Source organism: Silurus meridionalis, chromosome 7 (genome assembly GCF_014805685.1).
Source record: "Silurus meridionalis isolate SWU-2019-XX chromosome 7, ASM1480568v1, whole genome shotgun sequence".
NCBI classification, from domain to species: domain Eukaryota; kingdom Metazoa; phylum Chordata; class Actinopteri; order Siluriformes; family Siluridae; genus Silurus; species Silurus meridionalis.
This window is the reverse complement of record NC_060890.1, coordinates 1,365,154-1,389,981: the sequence shown is the minus strand read 5'-3', so window position 1 is coordinate 1,389,981 and position 24,828 is coordinate 1,365,154. Positions and strand designations below refer to the sequence as shown.

Genomic DNA, 24,828 nt, shown 5'->3' with positions numbered 1-24,828 from the left:
TAGTGGACAGGGTGTGTGGTTTGGGACACGCCCAATGTGGACTGATTTTGGTGTTTATATGGCCTATATATAGTGGACAGGGTGTGTGGTTTGAGACACACCCAATGTGGACTGATTTTGGTGTTCATGTGGCCTATATATAGTGGACAGGGTGTGTGGTTTGAGACACGCCCAATGTGGACTGATTTTGGTGTTCATGTGGCCTATATGTAGTGGACAGGGTGTGTGGTTTGGGACACGCCCAATGTGGACTGATTTTGGTGTTCATGTGACCTATATATAGTGAACACGTTGTGTGGTTTGGGACACGCCCAATGTGGACTGATTTTGGTGTTCATGTGACCTATATATAGTGAACACGTTGTGTGGTTTGGGACACGCACTCTAGACTGATGTTAAAGTGTACCTAGACTATAGAGTGAACAGGGAGTGTGCATTGGGACACGCCCACTCTGGAGTGAACAGGGTGTGTGGTTTTGGATTTGATGATGTGAATGATGGTGTCGAGCAGAAAACGAGTGGTTTGGTGACCGCATGCCCGCAGCGCAACCTTGTAGTTGGAATGATCTCGCAGAGGTTCATGAAGAACGTGCAGAACATCAGACAGCTGCTTACCTGCTGCAGAGGAACATCTCCTTTATTACTCTTCCTCTCTTTCTTTACATCTCTCTCTCTTTCTCTCACTCTTCACCTCTTTCACTCTTCCATTACTTTTCTTCATCTCTTCCTCATCAAATCTCATTCTTCCTTTCTTTCTTTCTTTCTTTCTTTCTTTCTTTCTTTCTTTCTTTCTTTCTTTCTTTCTCTCTCTCTCACTCTTTCTCCCCTCTTCCTTTCCTTCTCCTTTTTCCCTCTCCTCATTCCTCCCTCTTTTCTCCCTCTCTTTCTTTTCTACTTCTCTTTTCCAACCCTTCATTTCCTTCTCTTTCTCTTTTCCTCTCCTTCTGTTCCTCTCTTTCTTTACATATCTCTATCTCTCTCTCTCTCTTTCTCTTGCTCTCTTTCATTCTTTACTTCTCTTCCTCTCTTTCTTTCTTTCTTTCTCTCTCTCTCTCTTTCTCTTGCTCTCTTTCATTCTTTACTTCTCTTCCTCTCTACCTCATTCTCTCTCTCTCTCTCTCTCTCTCTCTCTCTCTCTCTCTTTATCTCTGTTTATCTCTCCTCCCACTTTCTGCCAGCCAATCATAAGCACCCCCTCTCTCTTGGCTCTTGGTGTGAAGTGTGTGTGTGTGTGTGTGTGTGTGTGTGTGTGTGTTGCTGCAGTTTGGAGCACATCACCTCTCTCTCTCTCTCTCTCTCTCTCACACACACACACACACACACACTGGCACATTCCGTCTCTCTGTCCTCCTCCGCACGCTGCGTAAGTGACTGTTTCTGCACTTCACACTGATGTTGATGCTGAGTGTGCGCGCGCGCGCGTGTGTGTGTGTGTGTGTGTGTGTGTGTGTGTGTTACATCAGTGATCTTTTAGATAGTGTGGTTCCTTATGTGTGTACTAGAGTCTCTTAGGCTTTATGTGTGTGTGTTTGTAAGATTATTGTTTGTCAAGTGTGTTTGTGTGGTTTTGTGTGTGTGGTTTTGTGTGTGTGTGCGTTTGTTCTGTACACCACATTAATACACCTGCTATGGTTTTGAAGATTAAATTGTATGTAAACTTTTTCTGGTGTTTACCTCTACACACCTCCACTCTGTGTGTGTGTGTGTGTGTGTGTGTGTTAATGAGTGTATATTGGCTTGTAAAGTGTGTGTTTATTGGTGTGTGTCAGATAATGTGTGTGTGTGTGTGTGTGTGTGTGTGTAATTGTAAGTTGGTGTGTGATTCTGTAGTAATGTGTGTTACAATTAGTTAGTGTGTAATTGTGCACATATTGGTGTTTTACGGTGAGTTGGTTGAGTGTGTAGTTGTTTGTGTATTAATGTGTGTTACAGTGTATTGATGTGTAATTGTGCACGTCTTGGTGTGTGTTACAGTGAGTTAGTGTGTGTTATTGTGCACATCTTGGTGTGTGTTACAGTGAGTTAGTGTGTGTAACTGCACATCTTGGTGTGTTATAGTGAGTTAGTGTGTGTAATTGTGCACATCTTGGTGTGTGTTACAGTGAGTTAGTGTGTGTAACTGTGCACATCTTGGTGTGTGTAACAGTGAGTTAGTGTGTGTAATTGTGCACATCTTGGTGTGTGTTACAGTGAGTTAGTGTGTGTAACTGTGCATGTCATGGTGTGTGTTACAGTGAGTTAGAGTGTGTAATTGTGCACATCTTGGTGTGTGTTACAGTGAGTTAGTGTGTGTAATTGTGCACATCTTGGTGTGTGTTACAGTGAGTTAGTGTGTGTAATTGTGCACGTCTTGGTGTGTGTAACTGTGCACGTCATGGTGTGTGTTACAGTGAGTTAGTGTGTGTAATTGTGCACATCTTGGTGTGTGTAACAGTGAGTTAGTGTGTGTAACTGTGCACATCTTGGTGTGTGTTACAGTGAGTTAGTGTGTGTAATTATGCACGTCTTGGTGTGTGTTATAGTGAGTGTGTTTGTATTAATGTGTCCATGTGTGTTACACTGAGTTGGTGTGTTACAGTATGTGTCTGTGTGTAATTGAGTGCATTTGTGTGTAACACTGAGTTGGTGTCTAATTGTGTGTTTATTGGTGTGTATTGCAGTTAATGAAAACAAAAGAACCTTTAATAGAACAGAATATATTTTTTCCAAGCAATTCATTAAATAATTAAACAATTAATACATTTTAAACATTTATTTATTAAAATATTGTAAATGTTTAAGCAGATTTGCCTGTTTTTATAGTAATATTAGGAATAAAAAATCAATACTTTTTTTTACATCACATTTTTTACACTGATTATTTATTTATTTGTTTGTTTATTTATTTGTGCGTTGTATCATTTTCATTTTATTATCTAATAAACTACACATCAGTGAAAAGGGTTTTTCCTTTTTTTCTTCACTTAAACGTATCGTTCTGCAGTTGATGAACATTTCCTGAGGTGATGTAATGATCCATGATGACGGATTCTATCGGTTACGGATCATCGTTTTTTTTCTGAAAATGTCCCGAGGAACATCTAAGCTGTTTCATGCACCGCTTCATTGGAATTAAAGCTGGAGAGAGAGAGAGAGAGAGAGAGAGAGAGAGAGAGAACTACAAATAGAGAAGTTTTCTGAGAATTGTACAGAGATCAGGGATGAAAGAGTTTACATTCACCATCTAAAGAACTGCAGAAGACCAGAAGTGCTGGAGGTGTTCAGGAGCAGGATCTTCCCAACAGATGTTTATTAAAGTGATAGAAAGGGAAAATTGTGGTATTAGAGTGAGAGAGAGAGAGAGAGAGAGAGAGAGAGAGAGAGAGAGAGAGAGAGAGAGAGAGAGAGAGAGAATGCAAATGATCTTAACAGTTCATGTGTGAAGCGCGGTGGTGGTAGTACTCTAACCTGCCCTGCATGACTGCTTCACGAATCGCATCAGTGAAGGTGAAGTGAAGGTAAATATCTTCTGGTGTCTGCGTGAGGAGCAGATGGAATTTTATGTAAATTGTTAAATGGAGTTATGTATGGAATATTATACAGTTTTATATGGAATTTCATATGGAGGTATAAAAGTTTCGATAGTTTTATATGGAATTTTATACAAAATTCTTTGTGGAGTTATATAAGAAATTCTATATTGTTTTATATGCTTTTATATGGAGTTCTATACAGTTTTATATGGTTTATTTAGGAGTTTTATAAAAAATCTTATATGGAGTTATATATGGAATTCTATACAAAATTGTATATGGCGTTATATACGGAATTCTATAAAGTTTTATATGCTTTTATATGGAATTTTATACAAAGTTTTATATGGCATTGTATATGGAATTCTATAGAGTTTTATATGGAGTTATTTATGGAATTCTGTACCAAATTTTATATGGCATTATATACAGAATCCGATACAAAATGTTTGTATATGGAGTTATATATGGAATGGATTTATATGGAGTTTGTTATGGTTTATATGAAATTATATACAGAATTTTATGTGGAGTTATATATGGAATTCTATACTGTTTTATATGCTTTTATATTGAATTCTATACAGTTTTATATGGTTTATTAAGAAGAGTTAAACAAAATCTTATATGGAGTTATATATAGAATTTTATACCAAATTTTATATGAAGTTATATATGGAATGTTAGATGGCTGTTTTATATGGAGTTTTATACAGAATTATATGTGTAGTTATTTATGAAATTCTATACAGTTGTATATGCTTTTATATAGAATTTTATAGGAAGGTAAATATGGAATTCTACCCAGTTTTATATGGTTTGTTATTGAATTTTATACTAAGTTATTTATGGCATTGTATATGGAATTCTATAGAGTTTTATATGGAATTATATACCAAATTTTATATGGTGTTATATACAGAATTACATGTGTAATTATTTATGGAATTCTATAGAGTTTTATATGCTTTTATATGGAATTTTATAGGGAGGTAAATATTTGAAATTCTACCCATTTTATATGGTTTGTTATGGAATTTTCTACAAAGTTTTATATGGCATTGTATATGGAATTCTATAGAGTTTTAAATGGAATTTGACACAAAATGTTAAGGAGCTACCTTAACATTGTACATTGTTTGGAAATGTACGCAGAATATTACATGCTCTAAATATAAATTTATGAATTTGAATGGAATTTTATACAGTATTGTATTTGGAGTTACCTTATTTGATACTGTTTTATATGGAATTCTATGTGGATTTTTATATGGAGAAATACAGAACTATACTGTATATGGAGGTAAATATGGAATTTTAAAGACTTTTGGAATTGTATATACTTATATATTTCAAATACACACCATCTAAAGATAATCTGGCGTGAAAGAAAACCGTTCCAAAAGCAAATTAAAAAATTAGGAGAAACCAGATTAGTGGATCGAATGGGCGAAATGTAATGGCACCTTATAAGGAATTAGTGTGTGTGTGTGTGTGTGTGTGTGTGTGTGTGTGTGTGTTGGTGGGGGGGTACACTAGCTGATACGATGGCTGAGCTGCACTACAGGAAGATTTAGAGCAGTGTTTTCCTGTTGTCATAGTGGGCGTGGCTAAAAGTCAGTGGGTGGTGTTGTGATCATGATTTATAAATAATTTCGGATTAAAAAAAAAATGGTTTGGTGTGGAAAAAAACGTTGCCACAAGTCCTTCTCAGCTCGGACTGCAGGAGTAAACACACAGGACATATTTTGCTTTTAATTGATTAATTTTTCCTTCTCTTTTGACCTTGAACATATCGAATAGCAAAATTAACCTCTTGAATCTTTTTTTGTTGTTGCTTTAGTCACTCTTGAAGAAATTGGTTGAAAGGTTTCAGAAAAAAACAACAACTTCTAACTGACAAATTTCAGCTTTACCTCTGATTTACCTCCAAAAGTATTCAGACACCTTGTGGCTCTTCCTTACGTTTTTCCCACTTACTTGAACTAGAAGACTACAAACCTGTTCCAGCATGACTTTCATTTCAGTCCTACTTCAGAGCTCCAACTCTGTTGAACAATCAGTGTGAATGCGATGTTCATGAATCGCCTAAAATCTTATGGTCAGGTGTCCACAAACTTTTGTCCATAGAGTTCATAGAGTTCTGCTTGGTTTGATGTCAATTCCTCCGGCGTGGCGTGTAGAAAAAAACGCCGCTTGATCTCTGCGTGTCTTATTTGACTTATTGTAAATGTGTTCAGGATGAATGGAGTCTGATTTACATCCTGGTCCTGGATCGAGTTCCAATCAGCAATACGTTCAAAAATCAGACATGCGACCGGCAAGGAATATGGAAATGTTGGGTTTAACCCTTCCCGAAGCTAAGCACGCACACTTAGGCTGATTTGCATTTTAATACGCAGACACTTATACACTTATATACACACACACACACACACACACACACACACACACACACACACACGGCCTATGTGTTCTTAAGTAAACAGTGATTTTGTCAGCAAATGAAGCAGATACATCAGTATCTTAAATAGAACAGACAAGTGTGTGTGAGTGTGTGTGTGAGTGTGTGTGAGTGGTTTGTGTTATTGACTGTGCAAATTCCTCCAGGGGTTCAGGAGCTCCAGGTGACGCTAATTAGCGATCTTGCTAACGTCGGCGATAAACACGCACAGGTTTATAAAAGGGCACATGGGGGAGTGGGAGACTCGCTTCAGTCTCTACACACTCTGTCCTGGTCAAGAGTACAGCCTGATTTAGTTCAGGCCCAGGAGGGCACTTACTTTAGGGTGTGTGTGTGTGTGTGATCTATCTATCTATCTATCTATCTATCTATCTATCTATCTATCTATCTATCTATCTATCTATTAATCTAATCTAATCTAATCTAATCTAATCTAATCTAATCTATCTATCATCACATAAACTGAAGACGTACTGAACTTTCCGTGTGGGTTCCGTCTCAAATCACACACCTCTGTATGAGCATACACTGTGTGGTTTGGAACAAGACCGCAGCGTTTATTTCACTCTGATGTTAATAGCTGCTTGCTAAAGTTTGACAGCTAATGATCGACAGCTAACGCTTCGCCAGCGCAATCACTAGCCAGCAGTTTTTTAGCGAGAAGCCGCTAATCCTTGGTGGTTATGATTTGACAGCTTGTTGTATAGCAGCTTTCTCCACAGCTGAGAGTCGGCATCTGGGTTTGACACGTAGCGCGATAACACTTGCTTTCGTACCTGCGTAACAGCCCGAGTGCTCACAGGACGGCTAGTGGGATATGGCTAGTGAGTGACACGGAAAACTGCTAGTACAGCGTGGTGGCTAACTTTTAGTGTGTGTGTGCGTGTGTGCATGTGTGCGTGTGTGTGTGTGTGTGTGTGTGTGTGTGTGTGTGTGTGTGTGTTTAGTATTCAGGTCCTCTCTCATGCTATCCCATGGATGGAGATGTCAATCCATGACTGTATGTCTGAGCCCTGTGGCCATTACCCAGCATGCCTTGCAGGGATCCGCTGGCAGTGACAGTTGTCACGCAGAGCTAAATAATTTGAAGAGCAAATGGAAAGACATTACACATGCACACGCACACACACACACACACACACACACACACAGTATTCAGTTCTTTGTGATATGAGAACTAAATGCACTGACTAAGGGATCTATTTTCTGTCTGTCTGTCTGTCTGTCTGTCTGTCTGTCTGTCTGTCTGTCTGTCTGTCCCTTTCTCTATCTGTGTTTACTTATTTATCTACCCATTAAAATCTTTCATTTTCTATTTAAACTTTTGTCCTTTCATTTCTTCCTTCTATCCTGCTTTTCAAACTTTGTTCTTTTGTTCCTTCTTTCCTACTATCGCTTCTCTCCGTCTTCCTTCCTTCCTTCCTTCCTTCCTTCTTCTTTCTTTGCCTCCCTTCCTTCCATTTTTCTTTTCTTTCTTTCTTTCTTTCTTTCTTTCTTTCTTTCTTTCTTTCTTTCTTTCTTTCTTTCTTTCTTTCTTTCTTTCTAAAAATCCTTTATTCCATTCTTACTTGCTTCATGCTTTTTAAACATTCTTTCTTCTTTTGCCTCCTTCTTCCTTCCTTCCTTCCTTCCTTGCTTTCTTTCCTTTTTCCATCCATCCATCCATCCATCCATCCATCCATCCATCCATCCATCCATCCTTTCTTTCATTCTTTCATTCTTTCTTCTTTCTTTCTTTCTTTCTTTCTTTCTTTCTTTCTTTCTTTCTTTCTTTCTTTCTTTCTTTCCTACCCTAACCCTTCGCTTCCTTTTTTCTTCTGTCTGTCATTCTTCCTTCTTTATTTCTTCCTTCACCTTCTTCCTCCCTTCCTCTCTCCCTTCTTCTTATTCAAACTCCCTTCCTTCCTTCTTTCCCTTCTCCCTTAATACAAACCCTAATTCTAAAAAAGTTGAGACACTGTGTAAAATGTAAATAAAAACAGAAAGCATTTATTTTAAAATCTCATAAACTTTGATTTCCTGAATCACGTCCCAATAATAATGTTGTGACGGGGCAACAAAAGTCTGGAAAAGTTTAATGTTATTAAAATTCAACATTCTGAGAAACAATTGACAGCAGGTCAGAAAATAATTGAGTGTAAATAGTGTACCTTAGAGAGGCAGAGTCTCTCAGAGGTAAAGATGGGCGGAGCTTCACCAGTCTGTAAAAGACTGTGTCTACAAACTGTGAACTGTTTATATCTAAATTGTGATTTCTTTTTGGGAACTATGGACACCGGGTCCTCCGGACTAAAGAGGAGAGGGACCATCTGGCTTGTGATTAGCTCTCAGTTCAAAAATCCTTATCTCTGATGATATAGGAGAGCATTAGTGCCTGTGGACTGGCCATCTTACACATTTGGAAAGGCTCTATTAATGCTAAACGCTACATACAGGTTTTAGAGTAACACATGCTTTCATTCTGAAAACATCTTTTACCATATTTGAGCAAGACAATGCTAACTGCATACTGCATCTATAACTATAGCATGACTTCGTAGTAGAAGAGTCCGGGTGATGAATTGGCCCGTCTGCAGTCTAGACCTTTCACTATTTCAAAACATTTGGCGCATCACGAAACAAAAAACACAACGAAGTAAACCCAGAACTGTCAAGCATCTAGAATCCTGTATCAGACACATGTAGGAGAACATTCCTCTCCCAAAACTTTTAGCAAATGCTCTCCTCAGTTCCCAGATATATACGGACAGAAGACGTGATGCTACATGGTGGGAAAAATGAATGTATAGAAAGAGTATGTCTGTGCATGTAAAGTATAGAAGTGTGTGCGAGTTAATAGAGTGGGTCTGTGTGGTCAGGGTGTGTATAAAAAGAGTGTGTGTGTATAGAGTGTGTTGAAAGTGTGTGTATGTGTGTGTGTGTGTGTGGCTGACTCTGTGGCCTGTAATGACAGCTGTGTAGGCAGTAAACGCATGTCATCATGATTTATTTAGTCATTTGCCAGGCGCTGAGGCAGGGGATTGTGGGTAATGGTGATGCGGGTTCACAGCGGTGTCCTGGCATCATGGACGCCAGCGTTTCGCTTTGAGCTGGCGGTCAGCGCCGCAGGAGAAGATAAGAAGATACCGCAGCGGAAAAACACCATAATCGACGTGCTAATGTAGCATGCTAATCTGCTAATTAGCAATTAGAGCATTATCAGAGGACACAGAAACACTAAACTTATGTGACCTCTCGCACCGGTTTCCGCATAACGGAGCGTTATCGTGATTTTACTGCACGCCCGTCAGGTGTGCTGCAGTGCATTGTGGGTAGTATAGCTACAGAGGGTGTTAGGGTTTGGGACGGAGCCTGGATCCTGCAAATAAACGTGTTTGTGTATAGTTGTATTGTGTGAACACAGGGTTAAGTTTTAAATGTGTGTTAATTGCCCTCTGGAGGTTTGTGTATATTTTTTCACCCTCGGGTGTGTAACGGTTGTGTGTAAACAGATTTGGCAGCAAGAGCAGGAGTGTAGATCAGGGCGGAGGTGGTAATAAATACTGAAAAAATGTATATTGGCGTGTAGTGTGTGTATTAATTTTATTACTAATTAGCCTCGTTAATATGCTCATACCGAAAAATTATGCAGATTATGTAGTGTAGTGACTAGCCTCGTTCATGCGCATAATTAACAGCTCGTGCAGATTATACAGATTATACATTAAGTAAAACCCATGCAGATTATAGCATCTTGAGTATGCGCATATTAAACAGATCATCCAGATCACAGTGTACTGAATAGCTTCATTGATATGCGCATATTAAAAAAATTATGCAGATTACACAGTGTGCTGGCTAGCCTCATTCATATGTGCTTGTTTAATATTTGCATATTATACAGTTTGTGCAGATTACACTGTGTAATGACTGGTCTCATGAATATGTGCATATTAAACAGATTGTGCAGTATATACAGTGTAGTGACTAATCTCATTAATATGCGCATATTAATAACCTAAATGACAGTTTCCTGATTTGGGAAGATGTTGCTGTTGTTGTTTTGAAGCTTATGTCACTCGCTCACAGTAAACAGAAGCTTCTACAGAACTTCCATAGAACGTTTTTTAATGTTTTTAAAGTGCCCAGAATTCCTAAGACATCGCTGTAGGGTTAAAAAAAACAACACTTCTGTATAGACCACGCCCACTTCTTAATATAAAAACTCATTTTTTTTTATGTTTTCTGCTCACCGTGGCTGTACAGAGTGATTATTTGTGTTGCCAAATGTTGCCTTTTTTCATCGTGAACCAGTCTGTCCATTCTCCTTTATGTCCAGATCCCATTTTTTGCCCCGGTTCTGATGTTTGAAGTGAACATCATATAACGCGAAGCTCTGGCCTCGATTCTGCACTCCGAAACATTTGAAGTATCATGGAACAGCATTAAATAAAGAAAATAAACAGGACGTCTATCCAAAATGTATAAAAAAAAAGGACGAGGTAAAAGCGTAAAGGAGCTACAGGAACCTCTGAGATGTACTGATCAGTATCTGACAAGTCTTCACACGTCTGGGTGATGCAGTCTGGCGGCTAGACAGCGGCTAGACGGCAGCAAGCTCTTTCCCTAAAGCATTTATCAAATGTGTTACAGTGTGATTAGACTGATGACGAGGTAGAACTTATATACAGTACAGACCAAAAGTTTGGACACACCTTGTGTATATATTATATATACAGTACAGACCAAAAGTTTGGACACACCTGCTCATTCAAAAAGTTTTCTTTATTTTAATGACTATGAAAATTGTAGATTCACACTGAAGGCATTAAAACTATGAATTAACACATGTGGAATTATATACATAACAAAAAAGTGAACTGAAAATATGTCATATTGTAGGTTCTTCAAAGTAGGCATCAAGAGAATGCCAAGAGTGTGCAAAGCAGTAATCTAAGCAAAAGGTGGCTACTTTGAAGAACCTACAATATGACATATTTTCAGTTGTTTCACACTTTTTTGTTATGTATATAATTCCACATGTGTTAATTCATAGATTTGATGCCTTCAGTGTGACTCTACAATTTTCATAGTCATGAAAATAAAGAAAACTCTTTGAATGAGAAGATGTGTCCAAACTTTTGGTCTGTACTGTATATAAAATACCTATTCGGTTCAAAGATCAAGAGAACACAGTTGAAGCATGGTGGAGGCAGCATCATACAATGGATCTGTCTATCTGTCTGTCTATCTATCTATCTATCTATCTGTCTGTCTGTCTGTCTGTCTGTCTGTCTGTCTGTCTGTCTGTCTGTCTGTCTGTCTGTCTGTCTGTCTATCTATCTATCTATCTATCTATCTATCTATCTATCTATCTAATCACATGACCCTGCAGCTGCTTTCTATTTCTGCAGTCTGAATCAAATATATGCAAATTTTATTTTTTGTGTATACGAGTTTTTATTATGAAGTGTGTGTGTGTGTGTGTGTGTGTGTGTGTGTGTGTGTGTGTGTGTGTTCTATCCTCATCCCAGTCGTTTGTTTATCCAGCATATATTTCTATCGCGTTTTGCTGACTGGATCATCGCCACATTAATATCCATTTTCCGTTTTGTTTATGAGGTCTCGCTCTAAAAAACATCCTCCGAGAACAAAACATTTCTGGAAACGGAGGCCGTTTATTAAAGTCGTTTCCCGGTGCGTTTCCAGCGAGAGATCGTTAGGGTGTAATGCGCTCGCCTTGCGAAGCCGAACGCTCCCTATCGATCGGATTTCTCAAAAACGCTCAAATAAGAAAAAATAAATAAATAAATGCCTGACCCCATTTTTTATATCTCCGCAGGACACTCAGTCTCGCTCACTCCACCCCTTGCTGCTGTAGTGTACACTTCTTAACAAGCGTTAATTATTTACCAACTCTGTGCTCCAGGTCTGTCGTGCTGTTGTGCTAATTTAGCTAATAATTATGCTAGCTAATTCTAAGTATGACACAGCAAACTCTGGCAGCACGTTGAATTTAGTCATCAAGCAGTTTTGATGGATAACAAGACACGTGTCACTCAGTGAGTTCACGTGTGCATGAATGCGCCTCATAATTTGCATTGCAAACCATCCAGACTGCTGCATGTCTGATCTACATGGCCTCAGATGATTGATTTTACTAATCAGCCATCCGACATTGTTTAATTTGATGGAATTATTATGTCAGAGTTTCTCCGAAAACTTGATGAAAATTTGACTGATTGACTGATTTGACTTTTAAGCTAGCTGGTAAAAACTTGAAGAACTTGAGGAAAAACCTGGGCTAAGAACTTCAGAAAAACTTGGTGAAGAACATTAGAAAATCTGGACTTCATAAAAACCTAGCCAGCTATTACAGAAAGACATTTCCTTAAGGCTTTAGAAGAATAACATCATAACACAAGAACTTCAAAACAACCTACTCCAGATGTTTTTCGCTAAGAATTCCACAAAGACTAAAAATCTCAAAAGAATTTGATGAGACCTTCAAACAAAACTTGGCTAAGAACATCAGAACAATGTATCTCAGGTAATATTTCGCTGTTTCCAAATCATTGGGCTGTGAAAAAAGAGTTTAGAACTTTGGCTTGGATTTGAACTTCAGAGGAACTTGACTATGCTCTGGTTGAACAATCGCTAATAACCAATAGAGGATGAGGCAGTTCAGTAGTTAAGGTGCTGTATTTGGATCAGAAGATTTTAAGATCTAATCCCAGCACCATCAATCTGCAATTGATGGGCCCTTGAGCATGGCCCTTAACTTGTGCTGGATCAATTGTACAAAATAGAAAAATTCAAATTCCCACTGGACAAAAGCATCTGCCAAATGCCGTAACGCTGAGCAGCATATCTCTAAATTCGTTCTATTTCTCCTGTCTTTTAGATGAATACCGAACTCTGGACCTAATGGATCAATGAACACAGAAGACCTGGACTATCGTTGACGGACGGACAACTCAGTTCGAGGTTTACGGGATTTCTGAGGCACTGGATATCCATCGCACAATGAGAACTCCTCTGGTTTTATTAGCATGGCTTTACCTGTGGGAGGAAGCTAAGGCCATGCTAAAGACTACAGGAGACCTGAATAGAGAACTATTGAGAGCAGATGGACCGCCTGGGACGCTCAGGCGATTTAAAAGAGGGTGGATGTGGAATCAGTTCTTCCTCTTGGAGGAGTATACAGGAAATGATGACCAGTATGTGGGAAAGGTATGTAAGATGGGGGGGCTCCTGTTGTTTGTTTGTTTGGTTAAAGGGGAGAGTTCACTTTATAGCAGTCTGAAACAGTTTGGTTAAAAGCTACACTGATCATTCCACCAACTCCTCCATGTCCTCAATGTCCAGACTGTTTAATGTTCTCCCTTTCTTGTGTAAAGATCCAAAGATTTGGTTGCCCTTACCAAGACTAGCTAGCTATCTTATCTTTAGAAACTGACACTTGATTGTTGAGGCCACCACACATGTACTCCAGAGGGTTAAGGGCTCCAGGAGTAGCAGCTGGGTGATACTGGGGCTTAAACCTTTGATCTTCCATTCAGAAACCCAGAGCCCTAACGACTGAGCTACCATCCCAGAACCATTGGGCAAATGGGTCAGGATAGACCCTGGATGGCATGGGAGTGCATAAAAGACTAAAAATACTGAAGTACATTCGGTTGCCATTCCTCAGGATGATCCAGAGATTTTACACAACACTAGGTATAAGGTCAGAATGCATCCTTGATTTGACAACTTCTGAACACCAAGAAGTGTAACATAGTTTGACATTTTTCATTGTTAATGAATTTCCATTAAAGGAACCTCAGAAGAACTATGCATTATCCTGGTCAGAGTAATGGTCAAACTTTTTCAAAAGTTTATTTAGAACTTCAGGAGACCTAGTTAACATCTTAAGATGAACTTGCCTGAAATCCTCAAATAAATTTGATTAAGAAATAAAATGTGGCATAGGAACCTAAAACTGTAAAATGTAACGAGAACTTCAGCAGGAGAACTTTCATGGTGGAAGAACATCAGATCAGATTGGTTAAAGATTTTGGAGGAACCTAAGAACAGCAGAAAAACCCGGTTAAGAACCTCATAGGGCCTTGGTGCAAATATCAGAAAAAAATAGCTATGAGCTTTCTAAGGACTTGGCAAAGAATTTGAGAGAAACTTTTGGCTCGATCCTTGCCAGAGTTGGAGTAAATCTGGAGCCCTTCCCAGAAAAGGGGAAGCCAATAAGCTGGAAGACATTCTGGATAAGCAGAACATTGATCATTCACAAAAAAGTTGCATTCATTGCAATCATGTTTCTGTAGTACATTGTTCAGGACTGAAGTGATGATGATGATGATGATGATGATGTAGTGAAAGCTGCGTGTCGTAACCCATGATAAATCTTCTTTTAGATAAACAGGATCTTTCAAAGAATCCACCCAGAACCAAGGGGTCATTTTCCAGTCGAATGAGGTGGTACCAAAAAGTACTAACAAGAACTTTGTTTGCACACATCACCTTCAAAATGAGACCCCTTGCACAGCGTTTTTCTGGGACGTGTCCTTGAAGTCTTTCCACAGCTCCTGATGTACACAGTGCACTGATTAATGACGGTCGGTGCTCCCTGTGACTGTGCCTGCACAAACTGTTACCACAAATCTGAAGGGACACCATTGTGTAGGACATCTTTGGATGTGAAAGTATGAAATCTGAGGTGGGAGATCTTCTGCTATAGAGCTTGTGGACCCTATTGAATAATTTCGGAATGAATGTGAACGTTGACTGCACCCCAGGAGCCTTCTCACCTACATCAGTACCTGACTTTACTAACACCCTTGTGACTGAACGAATCTCCACAAAACTCCAACAGAAAAATTGAGGTTAATGTACAGGTCAGTTGTCCACATACGTTTAGCCATATAGTGTACTAATACATGTTCTTGTGTAGAAGAACATGAAAGACCTGGAAGTTCAGAGACCAAGCTACAGTTAAACCCAGACTGCGACGTCCGTAGAAAAGCAGGACGCAACTAGCATTGAATTCTATTTTCACACTGATGGATGTCTAGCGGGACCGTGCGGCGCTCAGACCGTACGCCGTGGGTGAAGACTCCTTCCAGGGGCCGTGATCTCCTGATTAACACATTTTTCAAATGTTCTTGAAGTGCAATTATGACCTAGGGTTCAATCGACGTTTATGCTAACGGCGGTGTTGAGTTTAAGCTAAATCTAGCGTCATGATCAGCGAACTAGCCCGAACATTTTCATTTGTAGGTCAGTTTTCCTTAAAGGTGGAAATTAAGCATCGAGGACAGGATGTGCAGCTGCTGATCCAAAAACAGAGAGCGAGGAAAAACCAGAAATCGATTCCGGAGTCAGAAACCCTCTCCTGGTCAAAAGCTATTGGAAATGTAATTACGCAATCCACAGGAATATTGCAAGGTTTCTTCGCTCTCCTGCTAGTTATTGCTAACGCCTGGAAAACGGCATGCCCTCTTTACAGGAAGCAGGATTGATACCACAGCTAGCTAAACGACCGTTCGACGTCCCGTTATGCTACGTGGGGAGTCGTGAAAGTCTCCCTTCAGCGTTTAGCGCCGATTCCGAGCGATGTTTCATCTCGACTAATAGATTTGTTTAAGGACAGCGGCGTGATAAATGAGCCCCGCTATAGTTAGCGGGGACGAGCGCAAATTAGGACACGGCACACAGGTAACTATCTTGTCTGGTGTTCACTCCCTCATGAATACTCATGGAAGGCTACCGGGAGTTTAGTTTCTATATGAATAGTGTTTAATATAGCGCTCTGAGAAATATATCCCTGAGCTATTTAGGACAAAAAAAAAATCTCATCCTAAAAGAGTCCCATCTGTAAACACCAGCGCTACGTAGCATGCTAATTAAAAACATGGCTACGTTTCAAATTCAATTTCGCCCCTAACCTACATTTACTTTACTTATAGTTCGGCGTGGATTTATGGCTCGTGTTTCTGCTAGTCAGCAATATTATTAGCGAAAAACAGCTAACAAGCTTTTATGAAACGGTGTGTGTGTGTGTGTTTGTGTGTGTGTGTGCGCAGCTGCACTCGGATAAAGACCGAGAGGATGGCAAGGTGAAGTACGTCCTCTCCGGGGAAGGCGCTGGAACCATTTTCGTCATCAACGAGAATTCGGGCGATCTCCACGCCACCAGGAGGCTGGACCGCGAGGAGAAAGCGTCATACACACTGAGCGCCAAGGCGGTGGATAAAGCTACGGGTCGTGACCTCGAGGGTCTGTCAACGTTCATCATCAAAATACACGACATCAACGACAACGAGCCCAAGTTCACCCGGGACCCTTACATGGCCTCGGTGCAGGAAATGGCTGACGTCGGTGAGGCATCAGCCAATCACATTACAGAACGCCTTTCTTTTATTCTCCCTCTTTCTGATGTCTGATGTCAGTCTAAACCCGACTCATCTGTCCATCCAGACTATATACAGTGTAAATCAGCTTCGTTTTTCCATTATGATCTGCTAAATGAGCATATAGGGTGTGTGTGTGTGTGTGTGTGTGTGTGTGTGAGTGGTGCCATCTGTTCCAGTCAGCAGGCTTCATCACCCAGACAAAGCGTGGCCCTGTGTAGCCTTCACACAAAAGTCATTTACATTCGGAATCTAGACAGTTATAGCGAATGTGAACAGGGTGAACCCGGAGGAAGTGAGGAACTTCAGTGAAATGAGACTGAGATCAGAATTCAACTGTGCTTTTTTTTCTAAATTTGTGGAGATGCCACACGGGTGCACTTTAGACCCGCTCCAAACACATACTGTTATCCGGCTGTAGTTAACACCCTGTTAATTGGTTGTGTGGTGTGAGAACAAGACGTGGGCGTGTTTAAGTTTGCTCATCACTGTTTTATTTTAGTGCTTATGCACAATCATTTTAATATTAAGTACACTACGCAGGAATATGGGGAATGCTGTACTGTGTTCAGCCAATCAGAACACGCTGTACTCCTCTCAACCAATCACATTGTACTGCTTTAAGCCAATCAGAACATGCTTTATTCTTTTTAGCCTATCAGAACATACTGTACTCCTCTCAGCCACTCAGAACACTTTTTACTCCTCGCAGCTAATCAGAACATACTTTATTCCTTTAGCCAATCAGAACACACTGTATTCCTCTCAGCCCATCAAAACACATTGTACTGTTTTAAGCCAATCAGGACACACTTTATTCCTTTTAGCCAATCAGAACACACTGTACTGTTTTCAGCCAATCAGAACACACTTTATTTCTTTTAGCCAATCAGAACACAGTGTACTCCTCTCAGCCAATCAGAACATACTTTATTCCTTTAGCCAATCAAAACACAGTGTACTTCTTTCAATCAGAACACACTGTACTCCTCTCAGCCAATCAGAACACACTGTACCCCTCTCAGCCAATCAGAACACACTGTACCCTTCTCAGCCAATCAGAACACACTGTACCCCTTTCAGTCAATCAGCAAACACTGTACTCTCTCAGCCAATCATAACACACTTTATTGCTTTTAGACAATCAGAACACACTGTACTCCTCTCAGCCAATCAGAACACACTGTGCATCTCCACCTGTACGTATCAGTGGCATTAATGTATTTCATGCCAGTGCCGTGTTTCCATTTGAATTTGAATGCACTTTTCATGCACACTTCATTTTGCATATTCACTTACTGATGCAAAGCCAAAGAGATAATGACCTTCAAGGTCACGACCCAAACCACACACCCTATTCACTCTACCCCATCATCAGTCCACTTGTCCCTAACCACACCTCCATTACCCGATCTAGTCCACGTAAACACACTTCCTGGATGTAATCCTCTCTCTGTTATTTTCACACTCAGGTACGTTCGTTGTCCAGGTAACGGCGACCGATGCGGACGACGTCATGTACGGAAACAGCGCCAAGGTCGTTTACAGCATTCTGCAGGGTCAGCCATACTTCTCCATAGAGCCCGAGACAGGTCAGTGTGCTTGAAACATCTGTGGACATCTGACCTGATTTTTGACGTCCCAGTCCATATTTGGTCTCCGTTTACTGTTCTAATATGCTCCACTCTTTTGGGAAGATGTTTCTTTAGATTTTGGAGAATTGTGGGGATTCGTTCAACCGCAAGTGTGTTAGTAAAGTGAGGAACTGATGTGGGGTGAGGTGGAGTGCAGTCAGCGTTCAAGTTCATTCTAAAGATGTTCAGTAGGGTTGAGGGTCAGAGCTCGGTAGCAGGAGATCCTCCAGTCTGACCTGAAGCATATCTTCATGGAGCTCACTTTGTGTGCAAGTGCAGGAACAGGAAGTGATGTGAAGGGGCAATTTCATGCTAGCAGATTTGGACATCGGGCAAAAAAAAAAAAAAGTGTCCCAAATCGGGCGTAGACATGCTTCATAGGTCGTGTACCAATGCTCTACTTGTGTGCTATGGTTCAGGGATCATCAGGACGGCTCTGCCCAACATGAAGCGTGAAATCCGAGAACATTACCAGGTGGTCATTCAAGCCAAAGACATGATGGGACAGCTGGGCGGCTTGACCGGAACCACCACGGTCAATATCACACTGATCGACGTGAACAACAACCCACCCCGGTTCACCCATGGTGAGTAAATGTCCAGCAAGAGCTTTGACAACCATAAAGTTAACGTCTAAGCTGGATGTGGAAAACAATAGTGGTATTTCTGTCGGAATTACGTAGGAGGAAATTACACAGCATTAATGTCAGCGTTTATGTCTTCCTCAGTATTACTGTATAATTTGTATTTATTGTACTGTATAATTGTATTAATTTATTCCCAACAGTTTATTCTCTTCATTTCGTAGCGTTTCTTTCGGCTGTACTGCTTCCAGTACGTGTACGTGGTTGTTAGATTTTTTTGTCCAATCAGATTTCAGCCTCTATGTTCTGCCATGTCAATGTAATCTGCCCAGAACCTTCAGCAATTCAACCAACGTTTTTTCAGTGCAGGTTAACCTTAGTGTGGGTGTGTCCCAAATTCACTCCACAATCAGTCTCAAACCGTGGAAATTCAGGGTTCAGTACGTACCTGGGTTTTTAAGTCATGGTTTGTTTTTTTTATTTACGATACACTTCATTATCATTATTGATTCAAAGAAGAGATCCCTGTGTATTAATCATCACGGCGCTCCTCAGGCGTGTATCACTTCAGCATTCCCGAGTTAGCCGAGGTGGGTAGTGAACTGGGCGTGGTCAAGGCTACGGATGCAGACACGGGCAAGAATGCTGAGATGACCTACAGAATCACAGACGAGCAGGACACCTTTCGGATCAGCACCGACCCCACAACGCAGGAAGGAGTGCTCATTCTGAAGAAGGTAGGCGGACTAACTAGGTCTGAAGCAGGAGTCTGGAGCGTTCCTCATGGAATAGCTCCAGTTCCACGTCTTTCACCGAGATTGTATGAAGGAGGATGATGGATATATAAAATGTCTAACTTTTGTGTTTTGATGATGTTATCTCAGCCCCTGGATTATGAAAGGAGAGCATCGTACACACTCATGCTGCAGGTGGAAAACGTGTACCTGGACCCTCGGTTTCACACGTCCGTGGACACCGCCACGGTCAAGATCTCTGTGGAGGACGTTAACGAGCCGCCGGTCTTTAAGCGTCCTGCTTACGTGATAGAGGTCAAAGAAGACGCCTCGATCGGGACGGTTATCGGTGCCGTTAGCGCCGTGGACCCAGACGCTAACCGCAAACCTGTCAAGTACGCTAAAGTTTCACACTCCTCAGGTGTACCAGGGGTTTTAACAGCAACGGGGAACACATCCTGATGTCTCGTGACCTACTTTACGTCCCATAATAATTCAAAAATGAGTGTCGAGAGTCTTAGTGGTGAAGAATGATGGAAATCTAATCTAATCTAACAATTAGACAAATCTTACATTAGATTATTGTATTGTATAATAAATTGTTGTAGATTATACAGATTAGATTAGAGATAAAATGATACAATCTTAGATCGGATTTATAGCATAGGCCCCGATCCAGAGCAATTTACAATTGAGCAGTTGAGAATTTGAGGGCCTTGCTTAAGGGCCCAGGGATAAAAGCATGCGCCAAATGCCATAACTGTAAAAGTCCAATCCAATCAGATGTCCAATGTCTTAACACCTTAGCTTCTATCCCCTTAAGTTATTGGTGGAATCAGAAGCGGTCTGATTATTAACTTGTAGACTTGGAGGGTTTGAACTCGGATTATTGGATTTACAGTCCAAAGTGCTAAACAATATAATAATTTAGATTAGATTAGAATTTTTTTTTTAAATCATCAGATCTTGGTAAATTAGTATATAGTGACCAAACGGTCATATAGATTAGATGTTACATTTATGTATTATATTTATAGATTACACTTATTATTAAAGTATTAGATTTCCGTAATATAAATGTAAAATCAATCAGACCCAGTTACAAATGTAAACGGAAAAAAACACAAACAGTTACTTTACAATATATCAGCAAAAGTATTGGGACACCTGACTTTTCCATCCTGATGTGGTTCTTCTCCAAACAAAGTTTGCTCTGGACGTAGCTTGAAATTATCCCTTCACTCGAACATCTTCCCAGAAGAGTGGAGCTCCTTTTAAGAGCAAATAGAGACTAAATGTGGAATTGGATGTTCCTATAACGTAGCGGGTTAGTAAATGTAAATATGGTATACTTGTGTGTGTGTGTTGTGAACAGGTACATGATCGACTGGCACACGGATATGGATCACGTGTTTAACATCCATCCCAATAACGGCTCGCTCTTTATCTCACGCTCTCTGGACCGAGAGGAGAAACCCTGGCACAACATCTCAGTGCAGGCTGCAGAACACAGTACGTCCTTTTTATCCTCCAATCACAAAGTATAATGCATTAGTCTGAGCGTTCCTGCTAACACACTTAGCGCCGCTAAGGGGTTGTTTTTCCTTCACGACGACATCAACAAGCGCAATACAAATCGATTGTTCGGAGGACCGCATTTTAAATGAGACCTACGACAACGAATGAATCCAAAGCTATGAAATTAAAACGGATTTAAAAAAAGGCAGGATTACCAGCACACCAATCAAACTCGGACCCCAACGACGGCGTCAGTGGACAGTAAGGAAGTGAACGTAATCCGTCGCTGCGCTTGAGTAGCTTTTTTCGCGTATCCGTACTTTACTGAAGTACATACGAGTCACGTTAATTTGTATTTATTGCTATTTTTACTCACGATATTGAACAATGAGTTTTTTGTTAAACCTTGAACCGAGTTTGCAACGGTGGAAACAAGATCACGTGGACGCGGAGAGACTTAGCGGAAAAGCGTTAGTCGCAATTTTTTCTGTACCGTAACAACTCTGTATTGTATCGCCACACGGTTTTGTAAAAACGAGCTTTGCTCTCATCCACTAGACCTGGCGTGAAATTTTAGCGCAAAGCCAACAATCGACTTGATTTGGGCGAGGACCAGGAACGCATTTATTGCTATTGTATATTTACATTTGCACCAGTTACACCAGCGGTCCCTGACCTTTTTTGCGTCACGGACCGGTTTAACGTCGGACAATATTTTCACGGACCGGTGTGGGGTTTGAATTTAGCGGTAATGTATCCAAAGCGGATGGAGGTAAGACATGTGACCGAGGCATCATGACCTGCATCAAGAGTGAGTCATAGACAGATGTGGAGAAGAGAATCCGGTAATTTTTCAAAATAAAACATCGTTCAGAATGGGATAATAAATAAAACGGAAATAATGTAAGTTATGTATTCTTTCTGTTTGGCTTAGTACCAACTAATCCACGGACCGGTGACGGTCCAAGCTCTGAGTGCGTAACCGACTCTGAATACCATGGACTTTTCCTGAACTTGTGCGTAAATCAGAAGGAAAACTCAAGTTTAACAGCTCTCGTTCTCCTTGCAGATGGTCTGATCACTCACGTTCCCGTCTACATCAAAGTCCTGGATGTCAACGACAATGCGCCGACCTTCGACGCGCCGTACGAACCTTTTGTCTGCGAAGACGCCGGAGTGGGTCAGGTAATCTGTAAAGCTAAACATGAAGTATAAAAAAAACGTAGCTGGAATTACGAGTCAAGGCTCATTCTCTGCATCGTTTTTTTTTTTCCTCAGGCGGTCCAAACCGTGAGCGCGTCGGACGCCGACCAGCCAAACGGGGGCCATCGGTTTTTCTTCCGTTTAGCGCCAGAGCCTTTCGGAAAGTTCAACTTCTCCGTCCGAGACAACAAAGGTGACTTACAGCGAAAGGGTAACTTCTAAACATTGCAGTTTTCCCCAAAAATCCGTTCCAAAACAGATTTGAAAGAAAAACCACAAATATATCAACATGCAACTAATCCCAAACTTTTGCTGACTAGCTGAAGCCCTTAAGCTTATAATGATCTAAGGTTTCTTCTTGAACCTTTATTGCTAGTTTGTTTTCTAGCTCGCGATCTGACACCATGCTGAAATGTTTTTAACAGATAACACGGCTACGATACTGACCCTGCGCAGCGGCTACAGTCGCATAGAGAGGAGTTTATACCTGGTTCCCGTGGTGATCGCGGACGGGGACGTCCCTGCACAGAGCAGCACCAACACGCTGACGATACGCGTGTGCTTGTGCGACCAGGACAGAAACAAGAGGACGTGCGAAGCAGAGGCATTTGTGATTAACGCCGGACTTAGCACAGGAGCGCTAGTCGCGATTCTTCTCTGTATAGTTATTTTGCTAAGTAAGAACTTTTTTGTTTTTGTAAAAACTCATCCTGCCCCCTTGTCTTTTTTGACCACACCCCTTTTTCCAATTGTGTAAAAATCTTATCGCAATCAACCATCGATGTTTGCGTCTGTCTCTGTAGTGATCGTCGTCCTATTCACGGCTCTAAAGGGGCACCGGGAGAAGCTCGACCCGCTGATCGTCTCCAAAGAGGATGTGAGGGACAACGTGGTGAGCTACGACGACGAAGGCGGAGGCGAAGAAGACACCCAGGCTTTCGACATCGGGACTTTGCGGAAAGCCGAATCGCTCGACGATACCAAGCAGCGCAGGGACATCGCTCCGGAGATCCTGCGCCGCCCTGCGCCTAAAATCCACAACCAGAAGTCGGAACCTGACATCCGCGACTTCATCTCTCTGAGGCTCTCCGAGAACGATTTGGACCCGGCGGCGCCGCCGTACGATTCTCTGGCAACGTACGCGTACGAAGGAAACGGTTCCGCTGCCGAGAGCCTCAGCTCCCTGGAGTCAGTCAGCAGCGACGCCTGGAGCGATTACGAGTTCCTGACTGAGCTGGGGCCGAGATTTAAGAGGCTCGCGGACATGTACGGAGGAGATGACAGCGAGTCGTAAAAAAAAAAAAAAAAAACCGAAAGCGGGACACGGATTTGATCGATCAGTTTGTGGAAATTTGTGCAATTTTAGAAAGCGTCAGAATTTGAAATCCGACATGGAGTTTACTAGAGATGACTGACGGATTTCTTTTGCGATATACTCTAACTATATAACTAACTGTAACAGAAATGTACAGAAAGTCCAATAACATCCGTCCCGCCGGAATAAAGGACGCTGAAGACCAGAGGGTTGCTGAGAGACTTGCTGAGGCGTTGATGCTGGTGGGATTTTGATCTCCAGTTTTGAACGAACTTTAAGCCAAATATTTTACAATAAAAGTGTCTAACAGCATTAATGAAAGATCTCTGCGAGAGTATGACCGGACTTTCAGGTAGCGGGTCTAAGAACTGATCATAGGAGGACGTTGGAAGCTAGAGTGAAGGCTAACAAGACCAGGAAGTGATGACCAAATAAGGAAAGTGGGAAACAACCTAAACAGGAAACTATAACCAAATACTTTTTTTTACAAGATTTGGGTCGATGCGTCAGTGAGTCAATTAGCGGAGTCAATTAAAAAAAAATCGGCCTGGTGAGTCATTCTACTGGCGAGTCAGCCTTGTTCAATGAATCAGAATGTAAAGTGAGTAATGAATCATCTGTGATAAATTTGACGGACGGTAATTGAGTCAGTCTGTGATTTTCAGTCAACGAGTCAAATGGCGAGTCAGTGTGTTTCTCAGTGAACGAAATTAAACAGGTTTCACGAGTCAGTCAGTAATTCATTTCCTCAATGTGTCTGTCTGCAAGTGATTCCTGTGATGAATCAGTCACTCCTGCTACCACACACACACATGAATGGCGTTTGGTTTGAGGGCTCGAGTTCCCCCTAGAACCTGACTCTTAAATACATGATACAAAAACTTACACACAACATGTAACACAACAACCCCTATTATACACAACGACTGTACTATACACTGTTATTTTATATTGAATATTTATACAATATTAAAATACGCCGAAAATACAAACGTGTTTTCCATGTATCACGTGTTTGTTGGGAGAAGATCAATGCGTAAGTATTGGCCCCCTGTTGAACAAAAGTCCTTTTCAACTACATGCCCTAATGTCCAGTGGAAAGACTTGGTGTTATGGTCATTAAGTCAGTCAGTGTATCGTTAAATAACCTGCCAGTCAAAAACCCAGTGAGTCACTCTGCTAGTGAGTCAATCAATCCCTGAGTCAAAGTCTTTGAGTCAGTCCTGAGAGTCAGATGCTCAGTGAGGCACGGAAGAGTCAGTACTTTCAGTGAATCAGTATGTGAGTAATCAGTGAGTGAGTCAGTCAACAAATTAGGCATTGAAATACGAGTTAGTGAGCCTGATGGTGAGCCGATCAGTAAATGAGTCAGTTAGTGAATCAGACATTAAATTCCAAATTAATTAGTCAAATGGTGAGTCGATTCGGTAAATGAGTCAGTCAATAAATTACCTGACAGATTGTGAGTCAGTCACT

At 41.0% G+C, this 24,828-nt stretch overlaps 1 protein-coding gene across 3 annotated transcripts; it reads left to right on the top strand.

The window, feature by feature from the left end:
- Positions 1-1,283: 1,283 nt before the first annotated feature.
- On the top strand, positions 1,284-24,083 carry LOC124389292 (cadherin-10-like). 3 transcript variants are annotated; one of them, XM_046854644.1, is made up of 12 exons: positions 1,284-1,363; positions 12,860-13,188; positions 16,038-16,332; positions 17,837-17,956; positions 18,418-18,585; positions 19,138-19,319; positions 19,467-19,711; positions 20,692-20,828; positions 21,904-22,019; positions 22,113-22,230; positions 22,463-22,714; positions 22,841-24,083. In XM_046854644.1, exons 2-12 carry the CDS (start codon positions 12,982-12,984, stop codon positions 23,329-23,331), a joined length of 2,331 nt encoding a protein of 776 aa, XP_046710600.1. In that variant the 5' UTR covers positions 1,284-1,363; positions 12,860-12,981; the 3' UTR covers positions 23,332-24,083. The 3 variants fall into 3 exon arrangements, with proteins under 3 accessions (XP_046710600.1, XP_046710598.1, XP_046710599.1); XM_046854642.1 differs by having other exon boundaries at positions 22,113-22,248; XM_046854643.1 differs by lacking the exon at positions 1,284-1,363 and adding an exon at positions 3,479-3,497 and having other exon boundaries at positions 22,113-22,248.
- The last annotated feature ends 745 nt before the right edge of the window (positions 24,084-24,828 follow it).